The sequence below is a fragment of the Diabrotica virgifera genome, chromosome 7 (assembly GCF_917563875.1).
Source record: "Diabrotica virgifera virgifera chromosome 7, PGI_DIABVI_V3a".
Taxonomy (NCBI): domain Eukaryota; kingdom Metazoa; phylum Arthropoda; class Insecta; order Coleoptera; family Chrysomelidae; genus Diabrotica; species Diabrotica virgifera.
The window spans coordinates 78222971-78240368 of record NC_065449.1 but is presented as its reverse complement, the minus strand read 5'-3'; the positions used below and the strand labels follow the sequence as shown (position 1 = coordinate 78240368).

The window sequence follows — 17398 nt, the reverse complement described above, 5'->3', positions numbered from 1 at the left end:
TCGACTTTTCAATACATTTCAATTAATATGTCACATGTATCATTTCTGCGACTCTGATATGGTACTTCCGGTTAGAATTTTTTAACCGGAAATGATATAAAAACCAGTATCCGGTTCTTCTTCTTGAAGTACCGTCTTCAAGAGGTTGGTTACCATTGAGGTTGGCTACCATCACAGCAATCTTAACTTTGTTAACTGCACCTCTGAACAATTGTATATTTTTGTATATGCGACTATAATATATGGCACTTCTGGTTAGAACTTTTTAACCGGAAATTATATAAAAACCAAAAGTAGACATTTGTTCTCATCCTGCTAAGGCACGTCGAATAATATATCGCTTATACTACTCCAGCGACTTTAAAACAGTACATCCGGTTTCATATTCGAAAACCGGAAGTCTCAGGTGAAATTTCTCACCGTTAGTACCTATAGTAACCATATAAATATTACATATAACTAAGTAACCTATAGTAACCATATAAATATTATGTAATATTAAATATTACAACCACATATTTGTTCTCATCTTACTAAGGCACGTCGAATAATAATATATCATATACTATTTCGGTGACTTTCCAACGGTACTTAGAACTGTTGCAACTCTAACTCTAAAAGTTAGAACTTTTTAACCGGAAATTATATAAAAACCAAAAGTATACATTTGTTCTCATCTTGTTAAGGCACGTCGAATAATATATTGCTTATACTATTCCGTCGACTTTACAACAGTACTCCGGTTGCAATTCTAAAAGCGGAAGTCCTATGTCAAATTTCTCACCTTTAGTACCATCCTTGGATTATAAGCATTCATTCGACTCTTCATTTGTCATTATACCTGGTATAGTGACGGAGGACTTATATTTGCGGATGGACGGACAGACAGACAGTCATGAAACAGGAAGTATAATATATATTGGTTCTCGTCTTACGAAAGCGCGTCCAATAATGTATCACTTGTACTATCCCTGTGACTTTAAAACAGTGCTTCCGGTTGCATTTCTAAAACCGAAAGTCCTAGGTGAAATTTCTCACCTTTATTTAGTACCATCGTTGGATTATAAGCTTTCATTCGACACCTCCTTTGTCATTCTACCTGGTATAATGACGGAGGAGTTGAGCTTACGGATGGACGGACGGACAGACGGACGAGTATAATTCAACGTTTTCACATTGTTTCAAAATTGGGTGAAAACAAAACTTTCGAAAACTGTATGTCCTACACTATTCACGTACTTTTCAGTACTATTTTACTTGTTGTCTATTAGAAAAGTCTAGGGCATTACTATATATTTCATTTAGAACGATTTACGAAGTGTAAGTTTAATTTCACCTCCAAATTCCAATCATTTCCAATTCAATTTCTAACTAATATTGTAGCTTTTTCCCAGTTAAAAAAGTAAATTTAAATAAATACTACGACCATATAAATATTGCAACCACCATGTATTTTGTTATACTTTTTTTTTCATTTTAAAAAATGTCCGTACTTACATATATTATTTTAGCAACAATTATTATTGATATGTTCACATTAAATACCTACCAACAAACAAATATGATTTTGCTTTTCTAATTCAATTTAAAACATTGAATAATGAAAAATAAAAAAGCAACTGCTATATCAAAATAGCTGGCCGAACCATCTCTAATAGCCAATACCACGCCACGGGCCACGGCCATTCCACCTCAATGGGCGCCTCGCCTAAGCATTCTCATTTCCGCCACATGCATTCGTTGTTTCTCTTTCTTTTTCACTGCCCAACATTCAGTTCCGTACATCATAGCCGGTCTTATGGCTGTTTTATAGAATTTTCCCTTCAGCTTCATTGGAATTTTGCTGTCACACAACACACCACTCGCTTCTTTCCACTTCATCCATCCAGCCCTAATTCTACTGCATGCATCTCCATCTATTTCTCCATTACTCTGTAATACCGATCCTTTTTATTTGTGAACCATTTTATTTGTAGTAACTCCATCTTTAAATGAACATTCCAAATAACAGTTTCGCTATTATCTGGTCCAAAACTAATGAGGATAAATAAGGACTAAGCACCGAGCCTTGGTGCAATCCTACTTTCACCTGAAATTTATCAGTCTCTCCCACACCTGTCCTAACACTAGTCGTTACTCCCTCATACATATCTCTCACAATCTTTACATATTCGCCAGGAACTCCTTTCTTATTGAGTGCCCACCACAGAATCTCTCGAGGAACTCTATCATATACTTTCTCAAGATCAATGAATACCATATGAGCGTTGGTCTCTTTATTCTTGTATTTGTCCATCAGTTGCCTTACAATGAAAATTGCATCTGTTGTTGATCTGCCCTGCATGAAGCCAAATTGATTATCGGATATTTCGGTTTCTTCACGTATCCGTCTATCAATTACTCTCTCCCATATTTTCATGGTGTGGCTAAGTAGTTTTATAGCCCTGTAGTTTGTACATTGTTGTATGTCTCCCTTGTTTTTGTAGACAGGTACTAATATACCGCTTCTCCATTCGTCTGGCATTTGTCCTGGGAATAGAACTTGGTAAAAAGTATATAACAAATCTGTTCTTCGCAGACGATCAAATGATGGCAAACAATGAGGAAGACATGGATTGATTATGATTCGAAAGTTAACCGAAGAATATGGAAATTTGCGGACTCACAATCAACATAAACAAAACAGAATATTTTAAAATAAAGAAAAACCCACGGAAAACCCAAGGAAATTGCGGACTCACAATCAACATAAACAAAACAGAATATTTTAAAATAAAGAATGAAGAAAACCCCACAACTCTTGATTAGAGATATAAAAAATGCGAAGAATTTAAATACCTAGCCAGTAATAGCGGTGGAAGGAACATTGAAACAGGATCCAGCAGAAAATACTACAGGGCCGAAATGTAGTACAAACACTAAACTCGTTACTTTGGTCTCCTAAAATTAATTTACGAACAAAAGTGACAATCTACAAGTCGATTATAGAAACAATTTGACTTATGCATCTGAATGTTGGTAAATGACAATGAAAGAGGAGAAAAAACTGGAATTAGTAGAAATGGGCTATCTAAGAAGAGCGTATTAGATATCCAGATTTGATCACATCCCAAATGAAGAAATAAGAAGAACAGGAAAGATACACAATATATCACAGATATGGGCCATTCCACGAACATACGCCTATTTTGGATTACTTCGACAACGAGTATTTTACTGTGCAACATAAGAAGTACGAAAGTAAATGGCGCTAATAATTATTCCAATAAACAACAATGTAATTTGCAATTTACTTTCGTTCTTATTTTGCACAGTAAAATATTCCTTGTCGAAGTAATCCAAAACAGGCGTATGTTCGTGGAATAGGGTATACAATAGAATCTGAACAACTTTTATGGTACAGACATGTAATGTGAATTAAAGATGAATGATGGCCAAAACAGGCCTTAAACTATGTTTCATGGAATAGAAGGAGAGGAAGACCAGCATTAGAATGGAGAGAAAGAATCAGAGGAATAATGAGAGATACAGCCATAAATGAGGAGGAATGGACCGACTGAAAAAAGGTGGAAGTCTAAATGCATGATGCGACAGAGGCTGTAGGACCCTTCTTCTTCTTCTTTTTCTTCTTCTTATTCTTCTTTACTTCTTGCAGATCTTTTGATCTGTTTAATTCTGAAGCTGCCTCTGGTTAATTTCCTGGGAGGTAGATTGCCAACTATCCCTCCATCTTTTAGGTGGTCTTCCGGGGGGTCTTGAATCGGGCGGGTTGTTTTCTAGGGCAATTTTTGGGAGTCTATTCTCATCCATTCGTTTTACATGGTTGTACCACATCCTCTTGCGCTGCCTTTCCCATCTTACAATATCTTGAATTTTGCATTGCTCTCTAATGTCTGTATTTCTTATTCTGTCTCTTCTTGTTTTCCCCACTATTGTTCTTAGTGTTTTTATTTTGGCAACTCTTAGCATCTGTTTCGCTTTGTTGGTGTCTTCGCGCACTTCTATGCCATATGTCATGATCAGTCGTATGCAAGTCTTGTAGATTCTAATTTTACTATCTGTGCGCATATACGGATTTGACCAGACTATCTCCCGCAGACATCCTGACAATGTAGACATCCTGTAGGACCCAGTAGACGTATATTTTCTGAAATTATTATATTTAGAGAATCAGGGGGACGAATCACTGTGATGCTAGTCAAGTAACAAATGCACGAAATGGTAACTGTAAAATAAAACATCTATAGCAAATGCCAGTTATGGTGAAAATTTCAAGCATTCAACAACTGGTCGCAATCTTTTTAATAAAGTTTTCTGTAGAGTCTGTAGAGTTTTCTGTACATGCTTCACTTGCCTAATAGTCCAGGGCACATCTGTTTTGAGATGGACGTTGAGAGGTGACTCATTTTTTTGCAAAAATTGCTTAGAAACAACTCATATAATAATAAATGAGCTATCCTTCCACTCAAAAACGTCCGAAACATTGTTTAAATAATCAAAATGTCAAAAAATGAAGAAAAAATTCAATTATTTTGTTCTCTTTTTGATTATATCTTTAAAAGTATTCACTTCCGAGAAAAGTTTCACTGACATAAAAGTTGCGTCACTAAATTTCCTACAATATTAATTGGTTAAGAATTTTAAAAATTGTCATGCTTGTTGTAAAATAGCAATAATTGCGAAAAACCATAAAAAAACAAGTAATCGCATTTTACATTTTTAAACCATTTAGGCTAGTCTTGGGACCTTCATATTTTACCCAGAAAAACTTTATGATCTAATAAAACAATACTGTAAATTTAATTAAGATCGGTTTAATATATTTTGCAAAATAAATTATGCAATCCAGCTTTCGCAAAAAAATTCATTTTTTCAAAATGCTGCAGGACTGAAAATAAAGCAGATAGCAAGTTGAATTTTTTTTACATATAGAAGAACACGGCGTCAGGAATTTTTTTAAATAATCATTAATTTTTGGTGCTACACGCAGGACCGCGGTGTTTGATTTACACAAGTTGATTTCCACCAAAATTTCTTCGAATCTTTATCTAATATATTATTTTCTGACTATATTTTGATATATTTTAGTATTTTAATTCCACAAAAATCGAATTGATTTGAGTATTGTTTGTGAAATATTGTTTAAACAATTGCATATGATTAAAAGTAATAAACTTTTATTCTGTGAGTTAAAATATATATATACACAGAAAGTTTTTGCTAAAAAGAGTATTATTTCAAAAGACATAGTAATTGTTTTTATTTTACAATAAACAAATTTATTTATTTATATCGAAATGTACTAAAAATTAAAATTTTTCAATCATTATCAAAAGTCATTGGAATGTCCAATCAGAGCAGACGTATCCGCTGTCCTGCGCCTAGCACCAAAAATTAATGTTTATTTAAAAAAATTCCTAACGCGGTGGTAGTTATCCGATTTTAATTTTGCAAATCGCTACACCTAACATTTACCACGCGTAGGGAAACATGTCCGGCTGTATACTTAAACGGTAAAGGAATCCCACAAGGGGATGAAGTCAAATATCTAGGTATTACTTGGACAGAAGATTAAACTGAAGGAAGCATATATTTACTAAGCGAAAACAACTGGGTCATAAGTTAAAAACCATATATTGGCTGTTGGGCAAAAAATCAAAACTATCAACTGAAAATAAAATATTAATCTACAAATCCATCCTAAAACCAGTGTGGACTTATGGGATATAATTATGGGCAACCGCCGCACATTCCAACATTGAAATCATACAAAGATTTCAGTCCAAAATATTGAGATCATTACTAGGAGTTCCATGGTTCATAACCAATGAAGCCATCCATCGGGACGCCGGACTACCATACTTCAAAGACGACATCAAAAAGTGCGCGAAAAAAACATACAGAGAAACTTAAAGTGCATCCAAACGTGTTAGCAAAAAATTTAGTGAATAAACCGCGTACTGTTCGTAGGTTAAAACGAAAAGTTCCATTACAGTTAAGTGAACAATAGGTACTAAATTAATGTGTATAAGTTTATGTCAGAAATAGTCAGTGTTGTAGGCTAAGTTTTAAAAAAGGGGTGCATCACTGGATGCCTCCCTACAAGTCATTCCTAATTATTGTCAGTCCTATTACTTATTGTCTGTTATCTACCTAAACATTTAGGTTTAGATTGTATAGATAGATTGTAATAAATGTGGGGTTAATAAAAAAAAATTTGCAAATTGCAAATGAATGGTACAGTATTCTTCTACATTCACAAAAAAAATTCAACTTTCTGTCTGCTTTATTTTCAGTCCTGCAACATTTTGAAAAAATGCATTTTTTGCGAAAGCTAGATTGCACAACTTATTTTGCAAAAACTATTGAACCGATCTTAATGAAATTTGCACTATTATTTTATTGTATCATAAAGTTTGTATGCGTGAAATATGAAGTTCCCAAGTCTAGCAGAAATGGTTGAAAAAAGTAAAATGCAAATACTTGTTTTTTTTATGTTTTTTTTTTCGCAATTATTGCTATTTTGCAACAAAGGTGACAATGTTTAAAATTTTTAACCAATACTTTGTAGAAAATTTAATTACGCAACTTTTATGTCAGTGCATTTTTTCTCGGAAATGAATACTTTTAAAGTTATAATCAAAAACGAAGAAAAAAATCGAATTTTTCCTTAATTTTTTGACATTTTGATTATTTAAACAATGTTCCGGACTTTTTGAGTGGGAGGATAACTCAAATATTATTATATGAGTTATTTTCAAGCAATTTCGGCAAAAAAAAATGAGTCACCTCTCAACATCCAAATGTACTATTATTTTTACAGATGCGCCCTGGTCTATAAAGTTACTCTAGTTAACTAAGCTGGATAGATATTTAAATTTTCACATCTGTTTATGATTTCTATGAACAATTCTGGACAGTTTTATATATCAAACTGAAGGTACTTATTTTAGTAATATGTATTTGCAATAACCTTCACAACAGTCGAGTATGTTCAATAATTTAATTCTCTAATTTTAGGTGACAAGCATAAGGTTAGAGGTGACATAAACGTTCTTATTTGTGGAGATCCCGGTACTGCTAAATCTCAGTTTTTAAAATTCGTAGAGAAAATTGCTCCAAGGGCAGTTTTCACCACTGGTCAAGGTGCCAGCGCTGTAGGTTTGACGGCTTATGTAAGAAGGGATGCTGCGACAAGAGAATGGACATTGGAAGCGGGTGCTTTAGTTTTGGCAGATCAAGGTGTTTGTTTGATTGATGAGTTCGATAAGGTAATATTAGATAATAACACATATAACTTTTATTGTAATTTACAGACTTTTCAAGGTATACATAATACTTCCTAGTTTACAGTAAAAATAGTAAATTGTTGATAGTAAATTGTAAAATAGACATATAGTAGAGGTAATAAAGCACTGAACCTCAGAAAAAAAAAGACAAGACGGATCTTAATAATTCTTTTTGCATTCGATTCGTGAATGCGCCAGGAAACTTTGTGAACCGGAGCCATGATATAATATTGAAAAACTGCATACAAAAAATGAATTCCTAAAGTGCATCTCCAACAGACAATAAAAAAATTCAGAACTCGTCTGTTACCTACTGTTTACCTCGTCTTGTGGAGTTTTCGGCAAAAAATTTATTAAAAAATTAGTCAAAAATAATACTCGGGTGTTTTTGGGGTCGCTAACGACGAATATGACATCGGAAGCGATCTCTGGAATACCTGGTGCCCAGGGTACCTACTTCTTATGGAGTTTTCGGCAAATTCATTAAAAAATTAGCCAAAAATCATTACTCGGTGTTTTTTGTACTGGGTACCCAGTGTACCTACTGTTTACCTCGTTTTCTGGAGTTTCTGGCAAATTCATTAAAAAATTAGTTAAAATTCATTACTTAGGGGTTTTTGGGGTCTCTGACGACGAATATGACATCGGAGTGATCTCCGGTGTACCTGGTGCCCAGGGTACCTACTGTTGATCTCGTAACTAATGATGTTTGATTAATTTTTTAATGAATTTGCCGAAAACTCCAGAAAACGAGGCAAATAGCAGGTACTCCGTAGATCACTTCCGATGTCATATTCGTCGTCAGCGACCCAAAAACCCTCCAAGTAATGATTTTTGGCTAATTTTTTAATGAATTTGCCGAAAACTTCATAAGAACTAGGTACCCTGGGCACCAGGTATTCCGGAGATCGCTTCCGATGTCATATTCGTCGTTAGCGACCCCAAAAATCCCCGAGTAATTATTTTTGACTAATTTTTTAATAAATTTTTTGCCGAGAACTCCATAAGAGAGCTAAACAGTAGGTACCCTGTGCACCAAGTACTCCGAAAATCACTTCCGATGTCATATTCGTCGTTAGCGGCCCCAAAAACCCCCCGAGTAATGATTTTTGACTAATTTTTTAATGAATTTTAATGACGAGGTAAACAGTAGGTGTCTTTGGCAACAGGTACTCCGGAGATCACTTTTCACGTCATATTCGTTTTCGGCGACCCCAAAAACCCCCGAGTAACAAAATTGAACTCATTTCCACCGATAATTGACGAGTTCTGAATTTTTTTTATTGTCTGTTTGAGATGCACTTTGGGAATGAATTTTTTGTATGCAGTTTTTCAATATTATATCATTGCTCCAGTTCACAAAGTTTCCTGGCGCATTCACGAATCGAATTCAAAAAGAATTATTAAGATCCATCTTGTCCTTTTTTTTTTCGGAGGTAAGGCCGATTTTAGTGCTTTATTGCTTCGTCTAATAAAACATAAGTTGTAAATTAAAAATTATATACTTTCTTCACATCGAGAGAGATACTACTTGCCTCCAGTACTTCGCTTTCAGACGTGTTTCTTGCCCTTTCATGAGATTTGACCAAATTCCTGCACTCTTAATAAAAGCCATCCACTGTCGGGACGTTAAGTAATTTCTGCTGAATCAATACTTGTTTTGCGAGTGTATACCCGCCTCATATGACTAAAGATTTACAATTCAGAGGACATGTATGGTGATTTCTTTGTATTTCCTGCAACATGGTTCATTCACCATATCTATGTTGAAAGGTGTTTTCTATTTTGACAGTGTCTAATCCACATATCGTTGACTATTAGCTCTGGTCTGCTAAGATTTATTAGACTATACCGTATGTCAGACATGCGATTCAGTGTAGGGAGAATAGGGCCACTGCAAACTAAATGAGAATTTTGTTGACAACGTTGTCGCTCTCAACGGCAGCGGCTGTGAAAGGTAGTATTATGCAGGTAAAGTGTATACGATGTGAGTTGAACCAGACGCATTTTTTGGGTCCGGTCAGTAGTTCTTGGAGAGCACAGAAATAAAGATAGACCCTATAAACATTTGTAAAATTTTATTAATTGATCACTCCTTGTATTAGTCCACATGGATGCGGGTGTGGCTTATTACTTTTTAACTTATCTTATTGGGCAATACTGACGTGTAATTGGCCAAATTTTTCGGAAGAGCTTACACTCAAATCATATCCTTATCTTGCCAAAATGCCTTCTCATGTTTTAGGTCTGGATCCCGCGTATGAAAAAGAAGTTGATTAATAGCAAGCTGAAAATTTGTTAATAGCTTAAGGGTGTCTAGTCGGACAAACTTTGATATAGGCGAACACTGGAACAGGGGAAGTTTTAATTGTGGAACAGGTTAAAAATTTGGAACGGTCAGACCACGAAAACGCCACATGTATTTTGTCCGACAGAACAGACTTAAACTCTCCGAACAGAGATTAAACTCTCATGCAAAAATTAGACTGCAATTTATTACCAAATGGGCGTTTTAATGAGTGGAACATGTAGAATATGTCAAATGACAGGAATTATGACATGTGATAAATAGCAGTCTGATTTTGTATGAGAGTTTAATCTCTGTTAGGAAAGTTTAAGTCTATTCTGTCGGACAAAATAAATGTGCCGTTTTCGTGGTGTGACCGTTCCAAATTTTTAACCTGTTCCATAATTAAAACTGCCCCTGTTCCAGTGTTCCCACATATCAAAGTTTATCCGACTAGACACCCTTAAGCTATTAACAAATTTTCAACTTGCTATTATTCAACTTTTTTTTCATACGCGGGATCCAGACCTATTTCAAAGGCGGCAAGTAATATAAACACAATATAAACAGTGTCGACGTCATAGACTTACAATTTATTATTTTATATATATATATATATATATATATATATATATATATATATATATATATATATATATATATATATATATTTATATATTAAATTAATAACCACATTAAATGTCATGTGTAATATGTACTTTTTAATCATCAATTTTAAATTTTAATTACTATAATATACGTTTATATAGGATGTCATATATTATGCCAGATTTGATGATGCGAAATTTCGTAGTCTGCTTATTCGATGTCGTAATTAATGCAATTTTGTTGTAGCAATCACGGTGACCAATAAAATTTTTTTGACTATAATGGTAATCTTCAGTTAGTATGCGCTGAACAAATTTTAGTAGTTTGATCTAATATAATGTAATATAATATAAAAAAAATGTGTTGAATATAATATACCAATAATTTACAACTTGCATATCGATTTCAATCAGGCGTTTGATGGAGTAGATCGACAAAAGATGTTAAAGCAACTATCTATGTTAGGGATACCCAATAAGTTAGTTAAACTTATACGGATGACTTTGGAGGGTTCCAAAGTTATGGTGAAAATGGATGGAGATATGACAGAGGCATTTGATAGAGAAAATGGAGTTAGACAAGGTGATACCTTATCAACAACATTTTTTAATTTAACTTTAGAAGCTGTTGTTAGAAAATTGAATATAAACGGATGTATTAATACAAGATCTATGCAAATTTGCGCATATGCGGATGATGTTGCCATAATTAATGATGTACGCCGCAACAAAAGGGTATTTAGCGAAAAAGCTATAGAGCTGAAACAGGAAGCTGCTACGTTTGGTCTACATATAAATTAAAGCAAAACAAAATATATGGACATAAAATCAAATCAATATGAGAATCTGAAGGTAGACAACCATACCTACGAATACGCCTCCACTTTTCCCTACCTATGCTCAATAATAAATGATGAATGAGAACAACATCAGTCAAGAAATACTACCACGGATTCTTAGCGGTAATAAGTGCTTTTATGCATACAACGACTTGAATAAAAAGTAAGTTACTGAATCGTGAGTCTAAGCTTAGAATCTACAAAACAATAATTAGACCAGTGATCACATATGGATGTGAATGATGTTTTGTCGAAAAGCTGAAAATGGCGGAGATATTAAGCAACAACGGTTCTCCTTTAAAATCAATATGGCGGCTAATGCAACCACGGAATTCAGTCGAGATTTTAAATTTACACTATCATTTATCTCTATCCCTAAAGGTTAGAATTATAAAATTTGGGACAGCTGAAAACAAGATTCAATTCAATAATTATGCTTCCCCCACCACTTTTTACTATTTTCCCACTTAACTCGGAAAATATCAACCGCATGAAAAAAATTGTTAAAAAGAAATTTTAGCAAATCATATTTGGAACAATTTTGGTTGAAAATGGCGTAGATATTAAACAAAAACCATTGCTATAAAATCAATCAGGTCTTACGGTCGCGTCATTATGGCATACATACTACCTTAAATATTGATTTTAGCAAAACATGAAACAGATCAAAATTGTGTAGAATTTAATTCTCTCTGTTTTTATATGGGTACATTTTTGTCGTCAAACTAATAATAAACGAGATAATTCAATAAGTATGCTCTAATTGTCACTATTTTCCCCCATAACTCGGAAAATATCGACCGCCCGAAAAAAGTTGTAATAAAAGAAATTATAGAAAATCAAATTTTCAACAATTTTAGTTCATATACTTTTTGTCGAAAAGTTGAAAATGGCGGAGATATTGAGCAAAAACGGTTCTCGTTTAATATCAAGATGGCGACTAACGCAACTGCAGAATTCAGTCGAGATTTTAAACTTACACTACTATTGACCCCTCCTAAAGATAAGAAAAATAAAATTTGGGGCAGCTCCTAATGCAAGGTCAAATGCAATCCCGACTGGGCTATTGTGTTTATTTACTTTTATCATATTTTGTGTCAATTTCATAAAGAAATGTGAATAATTAACAATATTAGATATTAATATTCACATATTATTTTCATTTTATATAATTATCACTGTTTAACAAACATTAGACCTTAATTGAAAAGTAAAAGTTTATTATTTAATTTCTATTGTGCCGCCTATGTTTTACAGAAGAAGCCGACACTTGGTGTCAAATTGTGTTTTTATACTTGGTCCAATTGACATCGTATAGACTCTACTTGTAGAGGATTATCGCTGTTAACTGCTGTGAAATACTAAAGGAGGATTTATTTATCATAATTCACAGAATGGCAATCCCGCTTGCAACATACAACCATACTGATTTAACGTTTGAAACGGAGAATAGATGAAATCCTCCTGTCAATGCTGCTAATGATTTTCTTCATAGGAGTTTACCCTGTAGGGATCTCCATTTTTTGGTTTGACTCTTTTTTTATTTGGTGTTATGGCCAACCAAGCTTTTGACATATCAGTAAATTATATAATATCGATCGAACTCCTAAAGTACGGAGGACAAGATCTTAGTAAACAACTATTAAAACTAATACAAAAAATATGTAATAGAACAAAACAGAATACCACAAGAGTGGAGATCAAGCATCCTAATACCTCTCTTCAAAAAAGGAGATAAATCGCACCCGGAGCATTACATAGGAATTAACTTATTAAACACAACATTAAAATTAACAACCAAAGTGATAAACAAACTGAATGAAATTTTAACATTAGCAGAAGAACACTGTTTTAGGTCGAGAAGATCATGCACCGACACTATATTTATGAGGCAAGTTCAAGAGAAATCATTAGAATATAAAAAACCGGCATACTTATGTTTCGTGGACCTTAAGAAGGCATTTGACAGCGTAAAATTAAAGGACGTTATCCATTTTTTATACTCCAGAGAGCTACCTCTGGGAATAATTAAAACGATCAAAAACATCTACCTGAACAACACAATAAAAGTAAAAGTAGAAGATGAATAATTACACTTTTATAAAAAAGAACTAGGAGACAATATAAAATTATAAACTATTTTGTTGTTTCAATTCCTATGTCATGCCATTTATTGAGAAAACCATCTATTGAGAAAACTACTAGTAGCGCCATCTTTTGAGAAAAGTGAGAACTAATTTTACCATATAAAATTTAAAATGGCTTAAAATTTCAAATTAAACTCCATGCATCCATGTAAAAGCTGTTGAATATTGCATTGTCATCAAATTCTGAAATGAAAATTTCAAATATCTAGCTAATCGGGAAATATGTTTAAATTCGCTTACAAGATTTTTCCCCCTGACAATGTGACAGACAGACAAAGAACAGGCGAAATATATAAAAACGTGGTAACTAACTGACCAAATTCAAGCTGGTAATGGGATAAGACGGAGATTCCCTAAGTCATTTATTGTTCAACCTGATCATGGATGAAATAATAAAAACGTAATTACTAGAAAAGGATACCAAATGGGAGAAAAACAACTTAAAATAATAGCCCTTACTGACGAACTGCAGATCTTTGTTAACTGTTCTATGAAGTTGGTCTATGAAGAATTGTTCGTATTTTCTGGACAAACATAATCAGAAACTAAGATCTACTACATCTGACCCAACAAAAGATGGTAGAAAATGAAATAAAATCCAGAAAGGCGGGTTGGATCGGTCACACACTCCGAAAAAATAGGTCCAGTATTGCAAAGACTTCCCTAGAGTGGAATCCCCAAGGAAAGAGAAAAAGAGGTCGCCCAGCACAAACTTGGAGAAGATCCATCATGGACGAGATAAGAGGTCAAGGAAAGTCTTGGAATGAGATAGAAGTCTTAGCGCAAATTCAAATATTTATTTTCAAGGGAAGTATAGATATTATTAAAACTAAGCGAAACAAAGCGAAAAAACAAAAAACAAAGTTTAGGACAAATTAACAATAATTTCCACTTAAATAAATGAAAAAATTGTCCATGCAAAACAATATGCTTTGTGAGATTGACGATTGTCGTAAATCATTAATTAGAAGACGGCATTTGCACTGGTGTTTTTTAGTTTAAACAAAAATTTTGTAATTTTTTTGTGTAGACATCTATGTAACAGGCTTGATATTACACACACCGGCAAAATTAAAGGAGCACCTTAAAAATGGGACAGTTTGATGTCTCGAATCTCCTAAACCAGTTGTCCGATTTAAGTGTTTTTTTGAAGTTATACTTCTTTAGGCACGAGGGTGAATTTTTACATCCCCTGGCGCATGCACATCGACAGTATGTTGTTAGTTGCTAAATCATCCATGTTATGTATTTATCAGCGCAACTAAGGTTTGAAAATAATATATTAGTGTTTTTAGTAAATATATTTATTAAATTTTTGTGTCTTTGGATTTGTCTTCCTTGGGAGTAAGATAATAAGTATTTTAAACATTTTTATATTTAATACTTCACTTGATCTATTTGTCACCGTCGTTTGTAATGGACCGTCATAGTGTGACGTCAAAACGTCAAAATTTTTCCAAACACGTTGTGTCTAGGTATACGCTAACGTGTACGCAAATAAAAAAGTTAGGTAGAATTAAAGGTCATAACAAATATTTTTCTATCAAACAAACACTAAACATATCAAAATAGCGTGTATCAAAATATACAGTCACTGCCCACGCTAAATAGTCACTAGCTTGATGAAGTTCGACTTTTTTATTTGCGTACATTTTAGCGTGTACCTAGACACAACGTGTTTGGAAACCTTTTTTTGACGTCACGACTATCGCGGTCCATTACTTCCCAAAAGCCGTAAAAACAAAACCCTGATGGGTTATTGGTAGATCATTCGACTACATAACGCGACCGGGTTCAAATGCTGACACGGACGATTGCTATCCTGTTTTTTTTTTTTTTTTTTTTTTTTTTTTTTTTTTTTTTAATTTTTGGTGTTGTTTTAATAAAAACTTTTTGAAAGTGGTAATATCAAAATTAGTTTATTAATTAAATAAAATACAAATAAACTTTTAATTATCTTTATTTCGTTGAAATCATATAATAAAAGTATAACTTCTTACGTGCGTACAAAGTACACACACATTCTATTTTTGGTATGTTGTAGCCTGATTATTTAAGAAGATCAATGTAATAATATTGTTGCTAGATAGGTAGATGTAATTTTATACCGGGTGTAACAATCATACTGTGTTTTTTCGTTATTTCGGAACACCCTGTGGAATATTCTAGCCTATATAAAATATTGAAATTAAAACTGTATTGTAGCCTTAAGCTTTCTTAACATTTTGTTTTTTGATTCATTTGTTTATGTTGGTTAATAAAAAAGTTAGGTGCTTTAACAACTAAGCATGTTCTTCATCAACACAGGGTGATTCTAAATAAGTGCAACAAACTTTAAGGGGTAATTCTGCATGAAAAAATATTGACCGTTTGCTTGTTAAACCTATATCCGCAAATGCTTCGTTTCCGAGATACGGGACGTTGAATTTTTTCTTGCAAACTGGCGATTTATTTATTGCTCTAAAACCGGTTGAGATATGCAAATGAAATTTAGTAGGTTTTAAGAGGTAGTTATTTTGCATTTTTTGACATACAATAATTTGACATATAAGAATTTTATACTCACCATTGGCGTGCATACGGGATATATCTAAAATGTTTATCGCATTTTAGTTTGTCGCATTTATTTAGAAACACCTTGTATTGATGAAGAACATGGCTAGTTGTTAAAGCACCTAACTTTTTTATTATCCAACATAAGCAAATGAATCAAAAAAGAAAATGTTACGAAAGCTTAAGGCTACAATACAGTTTTAATTTCAATATTTTATGTAGGCTAGAATATTCCACAGGGTGTTCCGAACTTTAAGGAAAAAACACAGTATGATTGTAACACCCGGTATAAAATGACATTTACTTGTCTAGCAACAATATTATTACACCGATATGCATAAGGCTACAACTTGATTAATTTTGCATACGTTCGATTTGAATAACAATTGTTTATTATTTTTTAGATGAATGATCAAGACCGTACCTCAATTCACGAAGCCATGGAACAGCAGTCTATCTCTATATCAAAAGCAGGTATAGTCACCAGTCTTCAAGCAAGATGCTCAGTAATCGCCGCTGCTAACCCTATTGGTGGACGTTATGATGCCAGTATGACTTTTGCCGAGAACGTTAATCTATCCGATCCTATTTTATCTCGTTTTGACATATTATGTGTAGTAAGGGATGAAGTGGATCCCATTCAAGATCAACATTTAGCTAAGTAAGATTAAGTATTTATATGTGCTTGATAGTTAATTCAATATATAAAAGTATTTTTAACTGTTCTCCAATATTTGGAAAAAATCCTTTGTAAAAGGTATAAAATATTTTTTATTAAAAATCCCTTTAAGGGCTACGTTAAAAATCACAGAACGTTTTCGATTTTATAAAAAATCATCATCAGTGTTAAAACAGGTTGGATGCCAGCTAAGCCACCAAAGAAATATCAGGGTAAAAACCCTTTAAATACTATATACAAGTAGTATTGTAGTAGCATTAAAGGTGCATACTTAAATAAAACTCCTTAGGATGGATACATATTTACTCCTTAGGATTATTATACACTTTTTTTATTTTCTATATTATAATTGAGGCCCTCGGAGCAACAGTGGCCTATGCCTAAGGTTACCATAATTTATTAAGGCCAAATCCGGACATCCGGACAGCCGGACAAAATGTAAAATATGAATTTGACTGTGTTTCTACCTCTACATTTTACATATATGCGAAAGGCATGTGGCACAATTAAAAGTACAGCTGTTTCGTTACAATATGCAACTAACATCGAAAATCTCTGCGAGTTTAAAATACACTTAAAATACACCTATGCTTTAACATACTTTAGGCGTAAGGTGCTGCGCCGAATGAAATTTCTCACCGTTGGGCCTAGTATTTTCCATTTTTTTAGTAAAGAAAAAAATCCGGACATTTCTCATATCCGGACGCCAATCCGGACATGTCTTTCAAATCCGGACTGTCCGGACGAAATCCGGACGTATGGTAACCCTACCTATGCCACACATTGAGCATTTTTAGACTATGTATATATCATAGAAGCAGCAAGAGCTATTCCAGGTCAAATCAACACACTTTGAATTAATTTTTTCCTGACCTATTTAGATTTTGTTAAAATTTAGAGTACTCATAGTGGATGATTAGATGAAGAAAAATACAAAATTTTAAATTTTTATCTCAAGCCGTTTCCGAAATATGGTTATATAAAGTTGTCCAAAAA

At 33.5% G+C, this 17398-nt stretch overlaps 1 protein-coding gene across 1 annotated transcript in view; it reads left to right on the top strand.

Moving 5' to 3' along the window:
- The window catches only part of LOC114346480 (DNA replication licensing factor Mcm2), a 91031-nt gene that overhangs the window by 60176 nt on the left and 13457 nt on the right, over positions 1–17398 (top strand). The window contains exons 8-9 of the mRNA XM_028297218.2: positions 7021–7271; positions 16128–16384. Of these exons, the coding sequence (XP_028153019.2) occupies positions 7021–7271; positions 16128–16384 (508 nt within the window). The remainder of the gene's footprint in view (positions 1–7020; positions 7272–16127; positions 16385–17398) is intronic.